The sequence below is a fragment of the Oncorhynchus keta genome, chromosome 23, assembly GCF_023373465.1.
Source record: "Oncorhynchus keta strain PuntledgeMale-10-30-2019 chromosome 23, Oket_V2, whole genome shotgun sequence".
In the NCBI taxonomy this organism is placed as follows: Eukaryota; Metazoa; Chordata; class Actinopteri; order Salmoniformes; family Salmonidae; genus Oncorhynchus; species Oncorhynchus keta.
Window position 1 is genome coordinate 40,420,472 of NC_068443.1, and position 25,661 is coordinate 40,446,132.

General features: G+C 44.8%; 2 protein-coding genes across 2 annotated transcripts in view; one reads left to right on the forward strand and one right to left on the reverse strand.

Moving 5' to 3' along the window:
- LOC127911058 (uncharacterized) overlaps positions 1 to 25,661 on the reverse strand; it is a 441,684-nt gene that overhangs the window by 413,757 nt on the left and 2,266 nt on the right. The gene's annotated exons all lie outside the window — the stretch shown is intronic.
- LOC118401634 (SH3-containing GRB2-like protein 3-interacting protein 1) overlaps positions 1 to 25,661 on the forward strand; it is a 38,194-nt gene that overhangs the window by 3,395 nt on the left and 9,138 nt on the right. The window contains exons 2-17 of the mRNA XM_052477364.1: positions 6,811 to 6,874; positions 7,181 to 7,217; positions 7,456 to 7,512; positions 8,041 to 8,098; positions 18,980 to 19,155; positions 19,828 to 19,839; positions 20,858 to 20,896; positions 21,271 to 21,295; positions 21,565 to 21,628; positions 21,853 to 21,953; positions 23,001 to 23,064; positions 23,283 to 23,383; positions 23,640 to 23,720; positions 23,981 to 24,049; positions 24,265 to 24,993; positions 25,251 to 25,372. Of these exons, the coding sequence (XP_052333324.1) occupies positions 6,811 to 6,874; positions 7,181 to 7,217; positions 7,456 to 7,512; positions 8,041 to 8,098; positions 18,980 to 19,155; positions 19,828 to 19,839; positions 20,858 to 20,896; positions 21,271 to 21,295; positions 21,565 to 21,628; positions 21,853 to 21,953; positions 23,001 to 23,064; positions 23,283 to 23,383; positions 23,640 to 23,720; positions 23,981 to 24,049; positions 24,265 to 24,993; positions 25,251 to 25,372 (1,799 nt within the window). The remainder of the gene's footprint in view (positions 1 to 6,810; positions 6,875 to 7,180; positions 7,218 to 7,455; positions 7,513 to 8,040; positions 8,099 to 18,979; positions 19,156 to 19,827; positions 19,840 to 20,857; positions 20,897 to 21,270; positions 21,296 to 21,564; positions 21,629 to 21,852; positions 21,954 to 23,000; positions 23,065 to 23,282; positions 23,384 to 23,639; positions 23,721 to 23,980; positions 24,050 to 24,264; positions 24,994 to 25,250; positions 25,373 to 25,661) is intronic.

Below are 25,661 nucleotides of genomic sequence, written 5' to 3' on the forward strand. Positions count from 1 at the left end.
GCTTAGGTTTGCTGAATGAATGGCTCACATTTAGAAGTGTATAGTGGTTTATAGATCCAGACTATTTGTGAAGCTATCGACGGAATCTTTTGTGGACGTGCATGCCGAGCTGGCAGCTCTTAGGCTCTGACACAACTGAGATGTTAGGCTTTCTCTCCGTTCGTCATTGCGAGCCGTGGTAGCGTGAGCCTCAGTGCCCATGTGAATAGCAAGGTGCTCTATGGGATTGAAAGGTCTTAGGTACAGAAATAGCGATGCTGTCAGATGCATTCTGAAGTGTAGAGAGAGAGAGAGAGAGAGAGGGTCTTGCCTAAGGGTTTCTCCGAGGCCAGTTGACTGCTATTCAGTGCAGTGTTACTGTACAATGTTTTATTAAGTTGTCCATTTTAAAGAATCTTGAGTGGAGCGGGTAAGGGGGGAAAACTGGGTGCGTCTCAACAGTCTAAAGCTCCTTCATCCCCATGTGCCCTCTCTCTTTTTTTTCACTGGCCATTGGACATTAGTGAACGCAATGGGGCAGATGCCCAATTCGTCCCACGTTTCCAGCTCTTTCATGTCAGTGCAAATGAAGGAAAAGAGACAAAGAGAGTAAGACTATTGGTAGACTATTGAGATGCATCCAAGAAGTGTCCAAGAACCTGTCCGAGGCTGTTTATGTCTACTTACTGTGCCTGGCATAAACTAGGCCTACATCAAAACAGCTGAATAAAATTGACCTCATGATTCAGTAATACTGTAGTTAAATGGTTCATTCCCTTTCCATGTTACTACAGTACTGTCTGCCTACAGGCCCTGTTAAAGTGAAACTTGGTTATAGGGTTTTCAAACGCTTCTTCGTCGGCTGCAATTGGATTCAATGCACTTAACAAGACTACATTTAGAAGGTCAAAAAGTAAATATATTACAATGTTACTGGGTGGGAAATGTTTTTAACTTCTTCACGAGACCCAGTTACAGTTCATGATTCAAAATAACCCCTTGGAGTAACTGTCCAGTGTTTCCAGATTTCTATCAAATAAATGTATTAGGCATGTTAAAAAAGCAGCTTTTCTGTGTTGGAATAGTTTGTGCGTACCCAAATGGTGTGGGTGTATACCGGTCATAAAAAGTATTCATGCAAGTAGACTGCTGATTGGCCAGCTCAGCCAATGAGCCAACATGACATGTTCTATGATGAAATGGTAAGCATTTTTGAAAAGGTCTGTTTGAGCTACAAGTTTGAGATGTTTTATTTTAAAGTGTTTTTTTTTCTTCTCTACAATTTGTGCATTGGCCACAAATATGAATATAGTCAACAACATTATTTGGGTATGAGTTTATATAATTTCAGGAGGTAATTTTGAAAGTAGAGCTCACGAGCCAAAATGGGTTCCTGAAAATGGTGCACGATTGTGTACAACAGTGGTTCTCAATCCTGGTCCTGGGGACCCAAAGAGGTGCACATTTTTGTTTTTGCCCTAGCGCTACACAGCTGATTCAAATGATCAACTCATCAAAAGGCACCTCCACCCTACCTGACACCCTAGACTCACTCAAATTTGCTTACCGCCCAAATAGGTCCACAGACGATGCAATCTCAACCACACTGCACACTCCCCTAACCCATCTGGACAAGAGGAATACCTATGTGAGAATGCTGTTCATCGACTACAGCTCGGCATTTAACACCATAGTACCCTCCAAGCTCGTCATCAAGCTCGAGACCCTGGGTCTCGACCCCGCCCTGTGCAACTGGGTACTGGACTTCCTGACGGGCCGCCCCCCCAGGTGGTGAGGGTAGGCAACAACATCTCCACCCAGCTGATCCTCAACACTGGGGCCCCACAAGGGTGCGTTCTGAGCCCTCTCCTGTACTTCCTGTTCACCCATGACTGCGTGGCCACGCACGCCTCCAACTCAATCATCAAGTTTGCGGACGACACAACAGTGGTAGGCTTGATTACCAACAACGACGAGATGGCCTACAGGGAGGAGGTGAGGGCCCTCGGCGTGTGGTGTCAGGAAAATAACCTCACACTCAACGTCAACAAAACTAAGGAGATGATTGTGGACTTCAGGAAACAGCAGAGGGAACACCCCCCTATCCACATCGATGGAATAGTAGTGGAGAGGGTAGTAAGTTTTAAGTTCCTCGGCGTACACATCACAGACAACCTGAATTGGTCCACCCACACAGACAGCATCGTGAAGAAGGCACAGCAGCGCCTCTTCAACCTCAGGAGGCTGAAGAAATTCAGCTTGTAACCAAAAGCACTCACAAACTTCTACAGATGCACAATCGAGAGCATCCTGGCGGGCTGTATCACCACCTGGTATGGCAACTGCTCCGCCCACAACCGTAATGCTCTCCAGAGGGTAGTGAGGTCTGCACAACGCATCACCGGGGGCATACTACCTGCCCTCCAGGACACCTGCACCACCCGATGTCACAGGAAGGCCATGAAGGCCTCTCGTCTTTTTAAGTGGGAGAACTTGCACAATTGGTGGCTGACTAAATACTTTTTTTGCCCCACTGTATATACGGTACTCTATACCATTTACTGCATCTTGCCATCTTTATGTAATACATGTATCACTAGCCACTTTACATTTACATTTAAGTCATTTAGCAGATGCTCTTATCCAGAGCGACTTACAACCTGGTTTAAACTGACACTTATGTTTACATACCCTACGTTACTCATCTCATATGTTATACTGTACTCGTTACCATCTACTGCATCTTGCCTATGCCGTTCTGTACATCACTCATTCATATATATTTATGTACATATTCTTTATCCCTTTACACTTGTGTGTATAAGGTATTGTTAGGTTAGATTACTCGTTGGTTATTACTGCATTGTCGGAACTAGAAGCACAAGCATTTCGCTACATTCGCATTAACATCTGCTAACCATGTATATGTGACAAATAAGATTTGATTTGATTTGAAGCGTGTAGCTTCTGTGCTCGGTTGCAGACACTACCGAGTTCCACTACCAAACTGCCTCTGGAAGCAACGTCAGCACAAGAACTGTTCATTGGGAGCTTTCCTTGGCCGAGCAGCCGTGCATACGCCTAAGATCACCATGCACAATGCCAAGCTTCGGCTGGAGTAATGTAAAGCTCGTCGCCATTGAACTCTGGAGCGGTCTGATGAATCTGGGTTTGGCAGATGCCAGGAGAATGCTGACTTCGCGAATGCATAGTGCCAACTGTAGAGTTTGGTGGAGGAGTAATAATGGTCTGGGGCAGTTCTTCATGGTTCGGGCTAGGCCCCTTAGTTCCTGCAAAGGGAAATCTTAATGCTGCAGAAGACAATGACATTGTAGATGATTCTGTTGTTCGTGGAAACAGTTTTGGGAAGGCCTGACATGACAATGCACCAGTGCATAAACTGAAGTTCATACGGAAAAGGTTTGTCGAGATCGGTGTGGATTAACTTTACTGGCCTGCAGAGACCCCTGACCTCAACCCCATCGAACACCTTTGGGATGAATCAGAACACCGACTCCGAACCAGGCCTAATTGCCCAACATCAGTGTCTGACCTCACTAATGCTCTTCTTGCTGAATAGAAGTAAGTCCCTACAGAAATGTTCTGACATCTAGTGGAATGCCTTCCTATATCAGCAAAGGGGGGACCAACTCCATATTAATGTCCGTGATTTCGGAATGAGATGTTCGACGAGCACTTTTGGTCATGTATGTTTTTACTTCCACCATTAACATGTCCGCGACCCATACTGTAAGAAAGGCTGCTTTAACAGAATATTAACTTTTAGAAATGCAATTTTCACTGGACAGTTAGTTTAAAGTGTCTGTACAGAACTTTTGCTTCTGGGGGTGCCCTTGAGCCACAAGTGTTACTCTAAATGGACAGAACTATTGTAAAAAAAAAAGAATAATAATCATTCTGCACCTATGTGTCCCCAGTACTATGTTTTTCCACCTGTGCTCCAAAGTCACCTTAAACTGTACCAACATGGGATCCCTCCAGGGGACATAGGCCCTGAGCTCTTCGCTGTGCCCACACATTAAACTGTGTCAGGGTGTTGGTTTTTCCAGTTGCCCTGATTACAACACTGTATGATGCCAACTACCAACCCTGGAGGGGGCTTGGCCTCAGTTTTGGCACAGGATGGCCGCCGTAGCTAGATTTCTCACAGGCTCAATGGAGTGTATAGATTGATCACTACTGCCATTTCCTCCATTTCCATATTGTCTTTGGTTGTACAAATGTGGTGATTGTGTTCCTGTCTTACAGTTCCTAGTGAAAGTCTGCACACCCGCTTCACATTTTGCTGCCTTCAAATTAAGTAGGAAAAAAGCATACTGTACATTTGGATTTTTCTCCTACCGATCTACACATCCTACTCCACATTTCCAAAGTGAAAGAAAAATTATAGAAAGTGTAACAAAAATAAATAAAAATGAAGATGGTCTTGATGGTGTATGTTTTCACACCCCAGAGTTAATGGAAGCATATTTGTCAGCCATTGCAGTTGCTAATCACTTTGAATAATATTCTTCCAACTTTTCACAACTAGGAAACATTTATCCATTGTTTTGTCATAATCAAATCAAACTTCATTTGTCACATGCGCTGTGAATGGCTTACTTACAAACCCTTAACCAACAATGCAGTTCTAGAAAGAGATAAGAAAATATTTACCAAATAAACTAAAGCAAAAATGTACAAAAAGTAAAATAAGAATAATGGGGCAATATACAGGGGGTACCAATACCAGGTCAATGTGCAGGGGTACAGGTTAGTTGAGGTCATTTGAACATGTAGGTAGGGGTAAAGTGACTGCATAGATAAGGGGGGAGGGGGGGGGTCAATGTAAATAGTCTGGTGGCCATTTGAGTAATTGTTCAGCACTCTTATGGCTTGGGGGTAGAAGCTGTCAAGGAGTCATGTTTGGCCATGCAGTCGTTAGGGTGAACAGGGAATACAGAAGGGGACTAAGCACGCATCCCTGAGGGGCCCAAGTGTTGAGGATCAGCGTGGCAAATGTGTTGTTGCCTACCCTTACCACCCACCCGGGTGTGGTCTGCCATGAAGTCCAGGATCCAGTTGCAGATGGAGGTGTTTAGTCTCAGGGTCCTTTGAGGAAAATCCGTCTCGGTCTTCTGAAAACCTATCCCTGGGATGAATAACACAAATGTTAATGCCAAAGACGCATCAGAAAGGCTTTCCAATAGATGCTGAGTGGTTCTGAATGGTCCAGTCTCAGTCCTGACTTAAATATGCTTGAAAATCAGAGACCAGGTTTGAATATTACTGTCCATCAATGTTTCAAAACCAAATTTACTGAGCTTGAGCATTTTGGACAAAAAAATAAAATAAACGCACCAGGCAACAATTTCAAAGATTTTACTGACTTACAGTTTTTCATATAAGGACATCAGCAAATTTAAATAAATTAAATAAGCCCTAATCTATGGATTTCACATGACTGGGAATTCAGATGTGCATCTGTTGGTCACAGATACCTTTTAAAAAGGTAGGGACGTAAAGATCAGAAAACTAGTCAGTATCTGGTGTGACCACCATTTCCCTCATGCAGCGCGGCACATCTCCTTCGCTTAGAGTTGATCAGGCTGTTGATTGCGGCCTGTGAAGTGTTGTCCCACTACTCTTCAATGGCTGTTCGAAGTTGCTGGATATTGGCGCGAACTGGAACACGCTGTCGTACACGTCAATCCAGAGCATCCCAAACATGCTCAATGGGTGACATGTCTGGTGAGTATGTTGGCCATGTAAGAAGTGGGACATTTTCAGCTTCCAGGAATAGTGTACAGATCCTTGCAACATGGGGCCGTGTATTATCATGCTGAAACATGAGGTGATGGCGGCGGATGAATGGCACGACAATGCGCCTCAGGATCTCGTCACGGTATCTCTGTGCATTCAAATTGCCATCAATAAAATGCAATTGTTTTCGCTGTCCATAGCTTACACCTGCCCATACCATAACCCCACCACCACCACCACGGGGCTCTCTGTTCACAACGTTGACATCGGCAAACCGCTCGCCCACACAACGCCATCTACTACTTTTCAATGCCCATTGAAGTCCAGTGTCGGTCGGTGCTAAGTGGGTGAGGATGCTTATTACAGTACATGGAAAGGGGGCTCATGGGTAGGTGTTCCGAAGAGCTGGGATAGGTGATATTAACTGAAGAGAGAGAGGCAGAGGGAGAGAGGGAGGAGTTGTCCAGACTATTATGATTTCCCATTGTAGCCAATTCAATTGCAGTAATTCTGTTACTGATTCTTTAGTAATTACGCTATTTGGTAACGGGAATTACGAGTTTTAATCACTTAATAATTCATGCAAAAATAGATCACTACAACTAATTAGTAGGTCTATCATTACTTGTTACTTCTGTGAACTTTTATTATCCACCCTCATGAGAGAGACAAATTAGAAAAAGATATGTGGGATTTTAGTAATGGGATTACAAAGCATTAGGCAATATTTCTTCAATTTACAGAAGATTAACAATTTATCCAAAAGTACATTTAAGTGTTGATATTAGCTTGCAGGGATCTTTATGTCAATATTATTGTGTATTTCTGATACCTTTTTGTCTGGAACATGTTTTCCAGAAAGCAAAGCCTTTACTTATGCCTACTTTTTAAGATGGTTGTATCTCTGCCTTCATTTCCCAAAAATATACTCTTAGCTTTCATTTGACACCCAATTTGATATGCTCCTATGAACTTCACATGCTGGTGCTCATGGAGATACCCATCACTATTTCATTACTCTCTCTAATTCACTTTCTCTCCCTCCTTCTTCTCTTTCTTCGCTGCTAGGACTGAAAAAACGTACCAGAAAGGCCTTTGGGTTACGAAAGAAAGAGAAGGATACAGATTTCACGTAAGTGTGCACGAGTAGAGACAGTTTCACATGCAGAATTAAACACCTGGCACCAAGACATTTAAAAACATTACATAACTCAGTGGCTAGATTTACTTTGGTAACACTTACTTGATTGCAAGTCCATAGACATGCAGTTGGCATGTTGAGCGTCTATGGACTATCCAAGTGTTGTTGTTTTTAAAAATTATTTTGGTCTGATAGCTATTTGAGAGGTCATTTCGAACTTCTGCGCTTTTCCACTACTATTGTCAAAGTAGTCTTAGCTGATGATTCTGTCCTTTCCTCTCATGTCTCTCTATACAGGGGCTCACCTGACAAAGATGGAGTAAGTGCGAGAAAGGTAGACTATGGGGCAAACAATCTATGTGATGTTCTTGATACCCTTATTTTCACTCTTCTTTCTTTCTATTAATTTTTTTATTATGATTTTTTTTACTTCTCTTTACTTTAGTTGAATGTAATCGCCATTGTGAATTGTGTTGTTGTTGTTGTTGTTCAAGTTATGTGTATTTAAAATATGGGTATATAAAATGCTTGGTGTTATGAGAGTTTCTCACTCACACGTTCCATTATCACAGAAAAAGACCAACGGGGCTCCAAATGGCTATTATGGGGAGATTGATTGGGATCGATATGTAAGTACATTCATACAGCACAGTGCAGTAAGTAATCCCTCTATAGTGTCAGTAATTAGTAGTAACACGGTGGGTTAGTGAATAAGCAATTAGCGGGTATAGGGAGCACAAAGGGAAATGGTTGTCAGAACTCGTGACGTGACGATAGAAATGAAGACGCTTTAAAAGTTGAAAACCGTTCATGCAATACTTTGCTTATAAATCGGTAGTTGTTTCAACCACAAAGGGGCAAACCACATTTGAAACTTTACTTCCCACAACCCGACGACCCTTCTGCTTCTGCTCCCTATAGCTTCCCTGATTTATGTCAATCAATCATCCTCGTGTAACATTGAATTTGGAATCAAAACGTGATCTCCGTTTTCAGAATCGTACATAAAGTTTGTGTGAGTCTGAACAAACAAGCATCTTCAGACGTCTTTAGTTATGAAAAACGTAGGATTGCGGTTTTTGTGTGCTTGTTGTCACACAATGTCAAAAACCATGAATTGACCACTTAGTTATGCATATTTACTTCCTGTTATACAGGCAACTCCAGATGTGGATGCTGAGGGCTTCAGTCTCAGACCCGGAGAAGAGGGGGAAAATATCCTTTTATCGGATGTAGCTGATGTAGAATGGCTAGCTAGTTATCGGTGCACTAGTAGTGGGAATCTTGCAAGTGCAGTCACCTGCTCTGAGACCTAGTACTGTTGCCGGGCACCATTTTTGTCATTTATCCAGAGCGACTTACATTTGTGCATTCATCTTAAGATAGCTAGGTGAGACAACAACATAGCACAATCGTCGCAAGTACAGTTTCCCTCAACAAAGTAGTTATCAAATCCAGTCAAACTGTATTTGTCACATGCGCCAAATACAATGAATGTAGACCTTACCGTGAAATGCTTATTTACAAGCCCTTAACCAACAGTGCAGTTCAAGAAGAGTTAAGAAAACATTTACCAAATAAACTAAAGTAAAACATTTATAAAAAAGTAACACAATAACATAACAGTAACGAGGCTACATACAGGGGGTACCGGTACTGAGTCAGTGTGCGGGGGTACAGGTTAGTTGAGGTCATTTGTACATCTAGGTAGGGGTGAAGTGACTGCATGGATAATAAACAGCAGCACTGTACAAAACAAATGGGGGGGGCGTCAATGTAAATAAATGTCCGGTGACCATTTGAACAATTGTTCAGCAGTCATATGGCTTGGGGGTAGAAGCTGTTAAGGAGCCTTTTGGTCCTAGACTTGGCGCTCCGATACCGCTTGCCGTGTGGTAGCAGAGAAAACAATCTATGACTTGGGTGACTGGAGTCTCTGACAATTTTATGGGCTTTCCTCTGACACTGTCTATTATATAGGTCCTGGATGGCAGGAAACTCCCCTACCCTCGCTACCCTCTTGTAACGTCGTTCTTCGTTTGTCAAAAGAGAGTCGGACCGAAATGCAGCGTGGTGGTTACTCATGACTTTAATAGAAAAAGTGACACATGAAAATACAATACAAAAATACAAAACAACAAACTGGAACGAAACCTAATTACAGCCTATCTGGTGAAACTACACAGAGACAGGAACAATCACCCACGAAATACAAAGCGAAACCAGGCTAACTAAATCCGGTTCCCAATCAGAGACAACGAGAATCACCTGACTCTGATTGAGAACCGCCTCAGGCAGCCAAGCCCATACAACACCCCTAATCAGCCGCGATCCCAAATACTACAAACCCCAATACGAAAATACAATAACATAAACCCATGTCACACCCTGGCCTGACCAAATATATAACGAAAACACAAAATACAATGACCAAGGCGTGACAGAACCCCCCTAAGGTGCGGACTCCCGGACGCACCTCAAAACCATAGGGAGGGTCCGGGTGGGCGTCTGTCCATGGTGGCGGTTCCGGCTCGGGACGTGGACCCCACTCCATTAAAGTCATAGTTCCTCCCCTTCGCGTCCTGGGATAATTCACCCTCGCCGCCGACCATGGCCTAATAGTCCTCACCCAGAACCCCACAGAACTGAGGGGCATCTCGGGACTGAGGGACAGCTCGGGACTGAGGGGCATCTCGGGACTGAGGGGCATCTCGGGACTGAGGGGCATCTCGGGACTGAGGGCATCTCGGGGCTGAGGGGCATCTCGGGGCTGAGGGGCATCTCGGGGCTGAGGGGCAGCTCGGGGCTGAGGGCAGCTCGGGACTGGGGGCAGCTCGGGACTGAGGGGCAGCTCGAGACTGAGGGGCAGCTCGGAACTGAGGGGCAGCTCGGAACTGAGGGGCAGCTCGGAACTGAGGGCAGCCCGGAACTGAGGGACAGCCCGGAACTGAGGGGGCAGCCCGGAACTGAGGGGGCAGCCCGGAACTGAGGGGGCAGCCCGAACTGAGAGAAAGCCCAGTACTGAGAGGAAGCCCAGTACTGAGATGAAGCTCAGGCAGGTAGTAGGCTCCGGTAGATCCTGGCTGGCTGACGGATCTGGAAGATTCAGGTTGACTAGCAGATCTGGAAGATTCTGGTTGACTGGCAGATCTGGTAGAATCTGGTTGACTGGCAGATCTAGAAGATCATGGCTGACTGGCGGATCTAGCTGCTCTATGCAGGCTGACAGCTCCTTGCAGACTGACAGCTCTTTGCAGACTGGCAGCTCTGACTGCTCCATGCAGGCTGACAGCACCCTGCAGACTGGCAGCTCCTTGCAGACTGACAGCTCTGGTTGCTTCATGCAGACTGACAGCTCTGACTGCTCCATGCAGGCTGACAGCACCCTGCAGACTGGCAGCTCTTTGCAGACTGACAGCTCTGGCTGCTTCATGCAGACTGACAGCACCTTGCAGACTGACAGCTCCCTGCAGACTGGCAGCTCAGGCTGCTCCGAACAGGCAGGAGACTCCGGCAGCGCTGTAGAGGAGGAAGGCTCTGATAGCGCTGAACAGGCGGGAGACTCCGACAGCGCAGGAGGGAAGGAAGGCTCTGGCTGTGCTGAACGGGCGGGAGACTCCGACAGCGCAGGAGGGAAGGAAGGCTCTGGCTGTGCTGAACAGGCGAGGTGCACAGAAGGCCTGGTGCGTGGTGCTGGAACTGGTGCTACAGGATTGAGGACACGCACAGGAAGCCTGGTGCGGGGAGCTGCTACCAGAGGACTGGTGTGTGGAGGTGGCTCTGGATAGACCGGACCGTGCAGGCGCACTGGAGCTCTTGAGCACCGAGCCTGCCCAAGCTTACCTGGCTCGATGCCCACTCTAGCCCGGCCAATACGAAGGGCTGGTATGTGCTGCACCTGGCTATGCACCCGCACTGGAAACACTGTGCGCTCCATAGCATAACACGGTGTCTGCCCGATCTCTCTAGCCCACCGGTAAGCACAGGGAGTTTGCGCAGGTCTCCTACCTGGCATAGCCATACTCCCATTAAGCCCCCAATAATTTTTTGGGCTGCTTTTCGGGCTTCCAACCGCATCGCCGTGCTGCCTCCTCATGCCAGCGCCTCTCCGCTTTAGCCGCCTCTAGTTCTTCCTTGGGACGGCGATATTCTCCCAGCTGCGCCCAGGGTCCTTTTCTGTCTAATATCATCTCCCAAGACCAGAGGTCCTTATATTGCTGCTCCTCACAATTAACAGGGAGAGTAGGCTCAGGTCTGACTCCTGACTCAGCCACTCTCTCTCTGCGCCCTCCCCAATAAATATTTGGGGGTTACTTTTGGTTTTCGCTCTGCGCCGCCTGTCTTTCTTTTCGACTCCATTCGCCTATAGCCCTCTTCGCACTGCTCTAGCGAATCCCAGGCGGGCTCCTGCACTCTCTCTGGGTGGGCCGCCCACCTGTCTATTTCATCCCATGTCGTATACTCCATGCCTCTGCTGTCCATAACATCCTCCTTTCGCTGCTGCCTGTTAACACGCTGCTCGGTCCGAGTGTGGTGGGTGATTCTGTAACGTCGTTCTTCGTTTGTCAAAAGAGAGTCGGACCGAAATGCAGCGTGGTGGTTACTCATGACTTTAATAGAAAAAGTGACACATGAAAATACAATACAAAATACAAAACAACAAACTGGAACGAAACCTGATTACAGCCTATCTGGTGAAACTACACAGAGACAGGAACAATCACCCACGAAATACAAAGCGAAACCAGGCTACCTAAATCCGGTTCCCAATCAGAGACAACGAGAATCACCTGACTCTGATTGAGAACCGCCTCAGGCAGCCAAGCCCATACAACACCCCTAATCAGCCACGATCCCAAATACTACAAACCCCAATACGAAAATACAATAACATAAACCCATGTCACACCCTGGCCTGACCAAATATATAACGAAAACACAAAATACAATGACCAAGGCGTGACACCTCTGTAGCGCCTTATGTTGAGATGCCAAGCAGTTGCCATACCAGGCGGTGATGCAACCAGTCAGGATGCTCTCAGTGTTGCAGCCGTATAAGTATAAGCCGTAGGAAGTCCAGGATCCAGTTGCAGAGGGAGGTGTTTAGTCACAGGGTCCTTAGCTTAGTGATGAGCTTCATGGGCACTATGGTGTTGAATGCTGAGCTGTAGTCAATGAACAGCACAGTGTTCCTTTTGTCTAGGTGGGAAAGGGCAGTGTGGTGCGCGATTGAAAATGCGTCATCTGTGGCTCTGTTGAGGCAGTATGCGAATTGGAGTTTGTCTAGGGTATGCGGGAGGATGCTGTTGATGTGAGCCATGACCAGCCTTTCAAAGCACTTCATGGCTACCAATGTGCTACGGGGCGGTAATCATTTAGGCAGGTTACCTTCGCTTCCTTGGGCACAGGGACTATGGTGGTCTGCTTGAAACATGTAGGTATTACAGACTCAGAGAGGTTGAAAATGTCAATGAAGACACTTGCCAGTTGGTCCGTGCATGCTTTGAGTACATGTCCTGGTAATCCGTCTGGCTCCGCTGCTTTGTGAATGTTGACCAGTTTTAAAGGTCTTGCTAACTTCGGCTACCGAGAGTGTTATCACGCAATCATCCAGAACAGCTGGTGCTCTCGTGCATGCTTCAGTGTTGCATGCTTGAAACAAGCATAAAAGGCATTTAGCTTGTCTGGTAGGCTCGCGTCACCTCTGCAGCTTACGTCTGGGTTTCCCTTTGTAGGGTTTCCGTAATAGTTTTCAAGCCGTGCCACATCCGACGAGCATCAGAGCCGTTGTAGTACGATTCGACCTTAGTCCTGTATTGATGTTTTGCTTGTTTGATGGTTCGTCTGAGGGCATAGCGGGATTTCTTATAAGTGTCCAGATAAGTGTCCCGCTCCTTGAAAGCGGATGTTGCCTGTAATCCATGGCTTCTAGTTGGGATACGTTTGTACAGTCACTGTGGGGACGACATCGTCAATGCACTTATTGATGAAGCCGATGACTACGTTGGTATACTCCTTAATGCCATTGTATGAATCCCCGGAACAGCAAAGTCAGTGCTAGTAGCAAAGACAAGTACATTTTTCTATATATATAAAAAAAAAAAAAAAATTGGTGTGGCTCTTCTAGGTCAGGTATTGAAGGTGCTTCTTTGAGTGGCGAGTGTTGATTGGTGCAGAGGGTCCCTGATTCCTGCCCAACTCTGGCGCAGACAGAGAAGGAAGCTATGCTGTGTCTTGGGACACTGACTGTTAAGTTATTGACCTGTTTAGCTAGCTGAGTCATTGGGCCAGTGGAGCTCAGTGTTAAATAGGCCAAATCAATCAGACCACCTCGCTTATCTTTATGCTCTACATGTCAGTGACCCTTGCCTGCTGGACCAAAAGAGGGCCAGTAGGTGAACGGCAGTGTTGGGGAAGCTAGTTTACCAAGCTTCCAAATGACTTCACACTGAAAGAAGTTAAGCGACACTAAAGTCACCATTAAGAAAAATATAGTTTACTTAAACCAAAGTTACTTTGAAAAAGTAGTTCACTTCATCTAAACGGTCCTTTCTAAATCTGAAATGTAAGAGACTACACATTGCAAGAATAGATCACTCTGCAGTCAGATGTTAACAGAATGTGTAATTTAGGCTATTAATAAACTCACAAACTATTATTCAAGCAAAAAATGAGGCAGGTCTGATGTCGGAAATGTAAGAAAAGTATTGTCTACATCACCCATATTTTCTTAAATTTTTGCAAAAATTAGTTGTGTGTAGTTCCAGTAGTTAGGTACACCGCTACATGTAAAAAGTAGTAATTAACTACTGAAAACACTACCAAGATTTGAATTTAGTTCAACAAGCTACTGCAAAATGTAGTTATATTACTAGTTGAACTAAATTACTTGTTACTTTTATTTCTTATTCTTATCTGTATTTTTAAAAACTGCATTGTTGGTTAGGGGCTCGTAAGTAAGCAATTTCACTGTAAGGACTACAGTGTTGTATTCGGCGCATGTGACTAATACAATTTTGGTTTGATTTAATATCATATGTTATAATATCATATTGTCATTTTAATCCATAGACGTGAAGGAGAAGCTCGTCGGATGTTGATCTCTTCTCGGCTGGGTCCTCATTGGGACCAAAGTTCCTTGTTGTTAAGAGACTCTTTCTGCTCTTGCACATATGATATGTGTGAATTTGTGGATGTCCAGCATCCATTTCATATGATTTTTTATTTATTTATTTTTTTAATTTTTATTTCACCTTTATTTAACCAGGTAGGCTAGTTGAGAACAAGTTCTCATTTGCAACTGCGACCTGGCCAAGATAAAGCATAGCAGTGTGAACAGACAACACAGAGTTACACATGGAGTAAACAATTAGCAAGTCAATAACACAGTAGAAAAAAATGGGCAGTCTATATACAATGTGTGCAAAAGGCATGAGGAGGTAGGCGAATAATACAATTTTGCAGATTAACACTGGAGTGATAAATGATCAGATGGGCATGTACAGGTAGAGATATTGGTGTGCAAAAGAGCAGAAAAGTAAATAAATAAAAACAGTATAAAAACAGTATGGGAATGAGGTAGGTGAAAAAGGGTGAGCTATTTACCTATAGACTATGTACAGCTGCAGCGATCGGTTAGCTGCTCGGATAGCTGATGTTTGAAGTTGGAGAGGGAGATAAAGTCTCCAACTTCAGCGATTTTGCAATTCGTTCCAGTCACAGGCAGCAGAGTACTGGAACGAAAGGCGGCCAAATGAGGTGTTGGCTTTAGGGATGATCAGTGAGATACACCTGCTGGAGCGCGTGCTACGGATGGGTGTTGCCATCGTGACCAGTGAACTGAGATAAGGCGGAGCTTTACCTAGCATGGACTTGTAGATGACCTGGAGCCAGTGGGTCTGGCGACGAATATGTAGTGAGGGCCAGCCGACTAGAGCATACAAGTCGCAGTGGTGGGTGGTATAAGGTGCTTTAGTGACAAAACGGATGGCACTGTGGTAGACTGCATCCAGTTTGCTGAGTAGAGTGTTGGAAGCCATTTTGTAGATGACATCGCCGAAGTCGAGGATCGGTAGGATAGTCAGTTTTACTAGGGTAAGCTTGGCAGCGTGAGTGAAGGAGGCTTTGTTGCGGAATAGAAAGCCGACTCTGGATTTGATTTTTGATTGGAGATGTTTGATGTGAGTCTGGAAGGAGAGTTTGCAGTCTAGCCAGACACCTAGGTACTTATAGATGTCCACATATTCAAGGTTGGAACCATCCAGGGTGGTGATGCTAGTCGGGCATGCGGGTGCAGGCAGCGATCGGTTGAAAAGCATGCATTTGGTTTTACTCGCGTTTAAGAGCAGTTGGAGGCCACGGAAGGAGTGCTGTATGGCATTGAAGCTCGTTTGGAGGTTGGATAGCACAGTGTCCAATGACGGGCCGAAAGTATATAGAATGGTGTCGTCTGCGTAGAGGTGGATCAGGGAATCGCCCGCAGCAAGAGCAACATCATTGATATATACAGAGAAAAGAGTCGGCCCGAGAATTGAACCCTGTGGCACCCCCATAGAGACTGCCAGAGGACCGGACAGCATGCCCTCTGATTTGACACACTGAACTCTGTCTGCAAAGTAATTGGTGAACCAGGCAAGGCAGTCATCCGAAAAACCGAGGCTGTTGAGTCTGCCGATAAGAATTTGGTGATTGACAGAGTCGAAAGCCTTGGCGAGGTCGATGAAGACGGCTGCACAGTACTGTCTTTTATCGATGGCGGTTATGATATCATTTAGTACCTTGAGTGTGGCTGAGGTGCACCCGTGACCGGCTCGGAAACCAGATTGCACAGCGGAGAAGGTACGGTGGGATTCGAGATGGTCAGTGACCTGTTTGTTGACTTGGCTTTCGAAGACCTTAGATAGGCAGGGCAGGATGGATATAGGTCTATAGCAGTTTGGGTCCAGGGTGTCTCCCCCTTTGAAGAGGGGGATGACTGCGGCAGCTTTCAATCCTTGGGGATCTCAGACGATATGAAAGAGAGGTTGAACAGGCTGGTAATAGGGGTTGCGACAATGGCGGCAGATAGTTTCAGAAATAGCGGGTCCAGATTGTCAAGCCCAGCTGATTTGTACGGGTCCAGGTTTTGCAGCTCTTTCAGAACATCTGCTATCTGGATCTGGGTAAAGGAGAACCTGGAGAGGCTTGGGTGAGGAACTACGGGGCGGAGCTGTTGGCCGAGGTTGGAGTAGCCAGGCGGAAGGCATGGCCAGCCGTTGAGAAGTGCTTATTGAAGTTTTCGATAATCACGGATTTATCGGTGGAGACCGTGTTTCCTAGCCTCAGTGCAGTGGGCAGCTGGGAGGAGGTGCTCTTGTTCTCCATGGACTTCACAGTGTCCCAGAACTTTTTGGAGTTGGAGCTACAGGATGCAAACTTCTGCCTGAAGAAGCTGGCCTTAGCTTTCCTGACTGACTGCGTGTATTGGTTCCTGACTTCCCTGAACAGTTGCATATCACGGGGGCTATTCGATGCTATTGCAGTCCGCCACAGGATGTTTTTGTGCTGGTCGAGGGCAGTCAGGTCTGGAGTGAACCAAGGGCTGTATCTGTTCTTGGTTCTGCATTTTTGAACGGAGCATGCTTATCTAAAATGGTGAGGAAGTTACTTTTAAAGAATGACCAGGCATCCTCAACTGACGGGATGAGGTCAATGTCCTTCCAGGATACACGGGCCAGGTCGATTAGAAAGGCCTGCTCACAGAAGTGTTTTAGGGAGCGTTTGACAGTGATGAGGGGTGGTCGTTTGACTGCGGCTCCGTGGCGGATACAGGCGATGAGGCAGTGATCGCTGAGATCCTGGTTGAAGACAGCGGAGGTATATTTGGAGGGCCAGTTGGTCAGGATGGCGTCTATGAGGGTGCCCTTGTTTACAGAGTTAGGGTTGTACCTGGTGGGTTCCTTGATGATTTGAGTGAGATTGAGGGCATCTAGCTTAGATTGTAGGACTGCCGGGGTGTTAAGCATATCCCAGTTTAGGTCACCTAACAGAACAAACTCTGAAGCTAGATGGGGGCGATCAATTCACAAATGGTGTCCAGGGCGCAGCTGGGAGCTGACGGGGTCGGTAGCAGGCGGCAACAGTGATAGACTTGTTCTGGAGAGAGTAATTTTCAAAATTAGTAGTTCAAACTGTTTGGGTATGGACCTGGAAAGTATGACATTACTTTGCAGGCTATCTCTGCAGTAGACTGCGACTCCGCCCCCTTTGGCAGTTCTATCTTGACGGAAGATGTTATAGTTGGGTATGGAAATCTCTGAATTTTTGGTGGCCTTCCTGAGCCAGGATTCAGACACGGCAAGGACATCAGGGTTAGCAGAGTGTGCTAAAGCAGTGAGTAAAACAAACTTAGGGAGGAGGCTTCTGATATTTTTGTTGTGGGCTTCTGATACTTCTGATATGTTACTTTGCACAATATGTTACAAATGTTCAATACGTATGATATGTTCTGAATTCCGATGGCTAACGAGAGCTAGCTAGGTGGTTATGGTTAAGGGTTAGGGTTAGCTAACATTGTAACTAGTTGTGAAGTAGTTCAAATGTAGCTAATTAGCTACCATGCTAAAGTTGTGGTATTCAATGCTAAGGTGCAGTGGTATTCAAACTTTTTCAGCGGGGACCCCATTTCTTTCACAACAATTTCTCACGACACCACCCCACGCCAAATCTAATGATACAACCTTCAAATCTGTACATTTAGATCTTTTATATCAACAAATTAACATTCAATTCATTACATTTTCATCTCTTCAAAGGAAACCAATAAATACATTTACTCAATACATTTTTTTTTTCAAATGATCTTTCTCACAGAATCTGCACTCATAATTTTTTGTTCCCAATTATTTTTTATTTGATTTCATTGACCCCACTGCAGTTTCCCCATCACATCCCCGACTTTGAACACCACTGTTGTGGTCTGAATCGAACACGCAACCTTTGGGTTGCTAGATATTGGCGTTATACACACACCCATCCTCCCCGACCAACCTCCCTCATTTTGTTCCTGTCTTAAATAGCCTTCTGTCTTATGTAACCATACGTAACATGACATACTAATTGGACAAATACAAATGTACTACTATTTTACGTCTAGTCAGAACAGCCAGGCTGGGTAACAGGTCAGAGTCAAATAAGAGTAGCCACGGTGTTCCCATTGTTTATCTCTGTTGCATCCCACCTCGAAAGCTTTCAATACCATTTGAAAATGTATGTTTGTAGTCACTGGCCCAGGATCAGATTAGCAATTGAGCCTCTGGACAAGGTTAGGGGTAGGGCAATATTCAGTGACATCTTCTACCATCAGCAGTGAGATATAACAATTACGATTTATGGTAGGACAATCTGATCCTAGATCAGCGACAACAGCAGGTGCAGTATAGTAAACTGGGCCACACCAGACGGAGTCAGACAGGCGTACTGTATATCGCTGCGCCATTTGTGTTCCAGCGACTACTGGCTTTCTGTGTGACAAAGTATCTATTTGGCCCAATTATTATATTTTGCCACAAATTAATCTTTTGACCAATCAGATCAGATCTTTTGCCAATAATTGGGTAACAGATCAGAATTGGGCTGCCTTAGTAAATGCACCCTTAGTGTCTTTGGAATGGATGTATGCTCACGCTAATTATACATTTTGTGGCAAGGGAAATTGATAGGCACTTGACTCGATATGGTCCAGAGTATGTGTGAGGTTTGGTCTTTTGATGCCCTTAATTACATTTAGGGATCAAATTACACTTTGAGGTACCTGAAATATAGGGAGTGGACAATCTTTAGTCATTTAGTTTATTAGAAATGCTTTTGGTGCTCCTTTGTCTACCCTCTCTCATGGACAAATGTAATTGTATTGTCACATGCACCAAAATTCTTACTTACAAGCCTGTACAGATGTACATAATATAAATGTATCTAACCATGATGGAGAAGGTCACACAGTAACGCAATATTTTTGTTGTGGGTTTCCAAGATTAGGTTATGGGTGCCAAGATTACCCCTGCGCACCTCTGTAATGTGACTCTTTGTCAAATATATTGTTCCTTAATGAGTGTTCACCAGCTCCCAAAGGCAAGCAGCACTTCTTGTCCTCCAGCGACTCGGAGGACGAGGACGACAAGAGGAAGTTCAAGATCAAGATCAAGCCGTTGCCTTCCGACACTGCCAAGTGTGCCGTCCCATCTATGGACGAACTGAAAGCTTCAGTTGGGGGCTTGGCTCTATCTCCCTCTCTGGTGAGCCCTTGGTGTTATATCTGTATGTAATTGGAGTAGGATGAAGTTATCCCAAGACACTGCTCTTGGGTTAGTTTAGCATATTTCCCACTAATGGTTAAGGATAGGATTGAGGAAGGGGATGTTGACTCTAGATTTGTACCTCGTAATGTAGGTTAAAGTGCAATGTACCTGACCAGGGCTTGAACTCGGGTTGCTATGACTAAGGACCACGACCGTAACTCAGTCTCTCAACGATTTTGTCTGGGTTTTTTGTTGTTGTGATATTTCCTGTCAAAAATGCTTGATTATGCTGCCGCAATTCGGAAATGTACACGTCAATATGCCTACGATTTTGTCCAATTTGTCACAAAAATGCGCAGACGAGGGGAAAAAGTTTGATGTGTGGCTTGACTGAACCATATTATGCGTTTTATGCGGAAATAGTGCTGTGATCATTTAAATTTGCAGGCCCTCACATAAATTATGCCGAAAATTGCTAGCTCTCTTTGGCGTTTTATATGAACTATTACTGTACATGAATCTGTTTGTTGAAACTTGAGACAGTTACAGCTAATTCTAGCCGGTGAAATGATCGGGAATGTACTGAACATCCGAATATCTTTCCCTCCTCTCACTTCCTCTCCCTCTTCTCTTCCGTCTCTCTGTCTCTTCCATCTGTTGCTCTTGTAGAGGAGAAGTCCGGTAAGCCCGTCTTTTTTTTCCTTTTCTTCTTTCACTTCTTTGTCTGTTTCACTGTAAAGAAAGAGCATGGCATGGATTCACTTGGCTGTGGATTCTCTTCTCACGTGGATTCTCTTTCCCATACAGAGGCATAAAAAAATCCCAAGCAGGCAAAATGTTGCATGTGATGTGACGCCACTTTCTTTTGTTAGAAACTGATTTTCGGATTCAGAATACTTCAAATCACCAGATTATAACCAAGCGACCTCCTGTTTTCATGATGAAATCAAGAAAGACGTCATATATTGGTTCTCACCTGGTCAGGTGCAACCCGATTACAACTAGGTGAAGATCTATTTTTCTGGTTGTTAAAAATACATTTACAAAACGTTCTTTTACAACCTTAATGAGGTCATTGACGTCATTGCAACCAGTTTTGCCCGCTGGGATTGGCTCTGGTATTTGAATTGTTTAGTTATTCTAATTCCTCTCTCTGCATATTAGAGATGTTTTATCATATGAACTATTTCACAATGCATGCCTTTAGCACATTTTAAAGAGTGTGCTCGGTTAGAATTTTGTTGAACTTGTACTTCCCTTGCAAGGCTTACGTGGTACATAAATGCACAATTCTTCACATAACACCTGTTGATAGCCCATTGATTCTGTTTGACCAAAGCTAATTGGTAGGCTAACAAACGGGGTCACGTGCAGCGTTGTCAATTAAATGACAGCAGGGTCTTGTTCATAGGCACCACATGGAAGAAAACAGACTGAAGCAGGGGAGGGTCTAAATGGAAATGTCCGAATAAGATACCCTTTTTAATTTACCGTTGCAAAATGTACAAAGATATATGTTCCGTTCTCTGCCCTAAAGTGCACGACCCAGGCCTATGATAATAACGTAACCTACCAGGTGCTATGTTGTATTGCTGCATTACCGTATGTACAGTAGGCTTTATGGCACAGTCCTGAAGTAAAGAGGTGCTGCAGTCTTTTCCGTTCCATTTGACTGATTTGTCACTCACTCTCTGACCAGGTCTGTTCTCTCTTCCTTTTTGCTGGTCTCAGAGACGCAGCCCGGTAAGTCGCCACCTGGTGGCTTATTTTAAAAGTGTCTGCACCCAAAACACTCGCAGGGAAATGAATGAATTATTGAAGATGATCTTTTGGTGGTTGTCCATTTTTAATTTTCTACATACCCAAACACGGCCTTTCAACACCTTTTCTCCAGTCCAGCAATATGAAATTTAATGATGGCCTCAAAAAAAAAAGTGGTCTTTTGTCAATGTCCATACTTACAGTTAGTTCTTCACTCTATTCGTTCACATTAGCAGGGAGACTCATCCGGGGAAATCAATTATCAGTTGAACTGTTTACCTTCACGTTTCTTATGTGACGTTAGGATTCCTTTTTACTGTTATACTGAAAATGACTTCATTTTCGTTGCAGGGCTCAATAAAGAGACACCTGTCTTGTAAGTACATTGTTTGTGGAAGTAGTGTATTGCTATTTGTAATTTGTTTGACATCACGTCTGTGTCAACTACATACACGTACAGTATAATTTCATAGTTCTACACCATCAGTTAAACAATTTATGGTCGGAATACATACTGTAGTTACAATAGTTTGAGTGCAGATGCACATTCAGTGGCTGTCACAGAATTTGAAGTCATCCAGTATACATATAATAACATATGATATAATGTTATGATATATAATATTATAATATTGTTATTTCCAGGTGAGGAGATTGCCAGACCCAGACGCTCCACCCCTACGCCAAGCCCCGCCCCCGAGACCCAAAGGTCAAAGTTCAAACCCGTGCTAATGCTAACAATGCAAACAGGCTAGCATATTAACATGCTGCATTGTTAGAATGCGTTGTGTTGGGTCTGCTAAATGTTATCTTTGGGGAACATAAAGCTGTTAAATTACATTTCAATAACACACTACAAGAAAATCGATGAAATCTTGAACATCAGAGTCATAAAATCATATTTATGGAAGTTGACTTTCTCATCTCTTGCAGTGAGAGAGTATCCCAGAGTCGCAGAGCATCCCCAGCTTTCTACGGGCTTCCTCCGGAGACGACCTCTGAGGCACGCAGATATGATAGTAACAGAAATGATGGTAACTCTCACGAGAATAGTCTTTCTGACTGCATATGTGTGTTTGTGTTGCATGGGTTTTTAGCTTTGTGTTTGTACAGTATGTTGATTGATTGCCCCTAATCATAATAATGGTATCTGTAACTGTATTATCACCAGTGCTTGACTTTGGACTGAAATTGGTGCCGGTGTTCATTTTGAGTGCCCGTACTGTTTATGTTCAGGTGCAGGAACTCCACAATCCTCTTGAGCTTTTCTATAAGAGATGCAGGAACTCAAGCAGTGAATATATATATATATATATATATGTATGTATGTATGTATGTATGTATGTATGTATGTATATATATTAGTGGTTTTGGGTTCCTTTTGTTATTATTGATGTATTTATTGTTGTAATGGTTTAACCTCCCCATTTAGAAAATCATTACTGAACTACTACTATTACTATTACTACTGTTTAAGCTGGACTGTGAGTTTTGGTAGCCCATTTGCCTGCCATTGTACTGTAAGCCTACCTAAACCTCTACCAGATCATCTGCATGATAAGAAATGCATGGAGGTAAGTGTGTGTGATCAGGGCTCTAAAATGCGACCAATTCGGTCGCGTATGCAAGGAAATGTTTTGCTGTACAACCATGAGTTTTATTTTGGGAGCACTGTGCGACTAGGGAAACATCTTCCAGATAATGGCTGTTGTAATGCTAAGGTTTCACGCTATACCAGTTTTAAAAAATGTTTTTTTTTTCTTCTCTATACCTTTTTCCGCCTACTCTACCATCCCTCCCTAATTGGAGTAAACTAACAGACAACAATACATCTACTGCTACTTAGAGCTATTTTGCGCACATCTACGGTACCTGTAGTTAAGTAATTATACATACGGTATATTCCTAATTTGCTTTTTTTCAAGTGCTGGATTTTCACCCACAGCGGCCAATCCACCATTCTTTCTGATCTGAACTCCAAACCCTCCGATGTCCACAGATGAACCTATATTTCCCAGTATAATCCCATTTTGCTCTTTCCTTTTGCAATACATCCCGCCATATTGGGTTGTTCTTTCCAGGTGAAGAGATTGCCAGACCCATACGCTCCACCCTTACGCCAAGCCCCGCCCTCGGGACACAAAGGTCAGAGTTCAAACCCGTGCTAATGCTAACAATGCAAACAGGCTAGCATATTTACATACTGTATTGTTAGAATTTGTGATGGGTCGGCTAAATGTTGTCATTGGGGAAAAAAATAAAGCTGTTGAGTTCAATTTAATAACACACTCCAAGAAAATGAAGGAAATCTTGAATGTCAGAGTCATAAAAATTGTATTTATGTATGTTATCATCTCTTGCAGTGAGAGAGTATCCCAGAATCGCAGAGCATCCCCAGCTTCCTACGGGCTTCCTCCGGAGACGACCTATGAGACACACAGATATGATAGTAACAGAAATGATGGTAACTCTCACGAGAATAGTCTTTCTGACTGCGTACGTGTGTTTGTGTTGCATGGGTTTTTTGCTTTGTGTTAGTACAGTGGTGTGTTGGTTGATTGCTCCTAATCATAATGATGCTACTATGTGTGGCTGTATTTTCACCCAACAGTGCCTGGTCTGGCTGTGTGGTGATATATTTGTGCATGATACTGGTATGTTCCCACTGAAGTTTGATAAACTTTTGATCAAGTTTGATATCATGTCTTGCTTTATCACAGTGGTCTGCATAGAGGCCGATGCATGGTGTGACTCCAGACCATACCCTGACTCCCCTCTGACCAGATCCTTTCCCACAGGAGGTAAGCCCAAACTATCATTCATCAGTCATGTTTGGGATTTTAGATTACTATACTTCTAAGACATCTATGGGCCATTAAATCGGCTTGTGGTCCGCATTTGACCCGCCAGGTTGAGACAAGACGTTTAAGTCAATTGTGTTACTAAGTGTTATAGTAAGTCTATAGACTGACCTAGTGTCACACTCTCTAGTGCCGTAGTACTGTAGACTAACTATTGTACAAAATGCAAGTCCTTTGACCAAGTGTCACTCTCATTGTAGCTCCTCCTCCACTGCCTCCCAAGAACATCCCAGCAGCTAGTCAAGGCTATTCTTTGACGGATTCTTCCGGTAATATTATTCTGCCAATGACCATAATTCCCATATTCGAAGCAGATTCTTTCCAAAGCTTAAATGGTTTTATTTGTATTTGTTTTGGAATGAATCAGTCTCCATATTCCCATGCCTCGTGCACAGTTGTCATGGTGAATTGTTGTTCTTTGGACAGCATTGATAGAAGGGCCGCTTTAAGTCAGCAAGATCTCTGAACAATTTTTTTTCCACAGCTGATTTACCCAATGGGAGAATAGTCCCAAGCCCCAACCCTATCTACCTGAATGTCCAATCCCCAGCCTCGTACAGGGGTTCCCCTGTGCCTGACCTGGAAAACGTGTTCGGCCCCATGGAATCTTCCCAGACCAGTGAGGACAGGGCCTCGCCCCGATGGATCAGCTTCAACAGCGAGAGACCGCCCCCACCAGACGAACCGGCCCCGCCTCCGCCCTCTGCCTCTCCTCCTTCCGACTCGCCCCACTCCCTCTCCTCCACCCCAGACTCCCCCTGCCTCTCCCCGGGCCCCCCTCCGGATGAGCCTCCCCCCTCCCCGCCGTGCTTCTCCTCTCCCCCCGACTCTCCCATCTCCATTATCTCTATTCCTCCTCCAGATGAACCCGTTCCTCCCCTGCCTCCCGACTTCTCTCCCGCGGACTCTCGGCCATGCATCGGCATCGATCCTAGTCTGTTTTTGGATGATGAGATACTGGGGTACTCCCCTGCTCCTTCTGGCTCACTGGAGTACTCCCCTGCCCCTACCAGTCCCATCCCTCCCCCCCTGCCTGTGGAGCGCTACCCTCGGGCAGGTGTCCCTTCCCCTCTGGCGTTCCTGAGGGAAGAGCAGCCTGACTATATGGCCTCGCCCCTTGGGCTGACCCCGGGCTTCAGGGGCACGCCGCCCCCACTCCCCCCGCTCATCTACAGGTCCATGGTATCCTCCCCTGGACCCTGCCCAGGCAGCAGTGAGTACCACTGTAGGAAAACATAGATAGAGTGGGTAGATTACCACTATAGGAAAACATAGAAATACAATAATTGGAATGGGTAGTCCGATGGTAGTGAAACTGTCATTTGTGGACATCTATTACTTGGTAGTCCATTTCTATCGGATCTAGATGGTCATGTACTCTATATAGTGTAAGTCATAGCTGATCATAACACTTCTTAATAGGGGCCATTTTCCCTCATGTCACACCATGTCTTTCTTTTCCCTGTACAGGCCCCTCCTCTCCAGCTCGTCCTTCCACGCCCCTGTCAGGAGGCAGTCCAATCCCTCCTCCTCTTCCTACAAGGCCTTCCTCTCGACCCAAACTGCCGCCTGGGAAACCAATAGGAGACCTGGTATGGCACCTACAGTATACTCTTACACGTGTTAGACTACTGATCGATACTGTTAGAATTTATTAGACTTTGGATCATTACATTACATTTACATTTAAGTCATTTAGCAGACACTCTTATCCAGAGCGACTTACAAATTGGTGCATTCACCTTATGACATCCAGTGGAACAGCCACTTTACAATAGTGCATCTAAATCTTTTAAGGGGGGTGAGAAGGATTACTTTATCCTATCCTAGGTATTCCTTAAAGAGGTGGGGTTTCAGGTGTCTCCGGAAGGTGGTGATTGA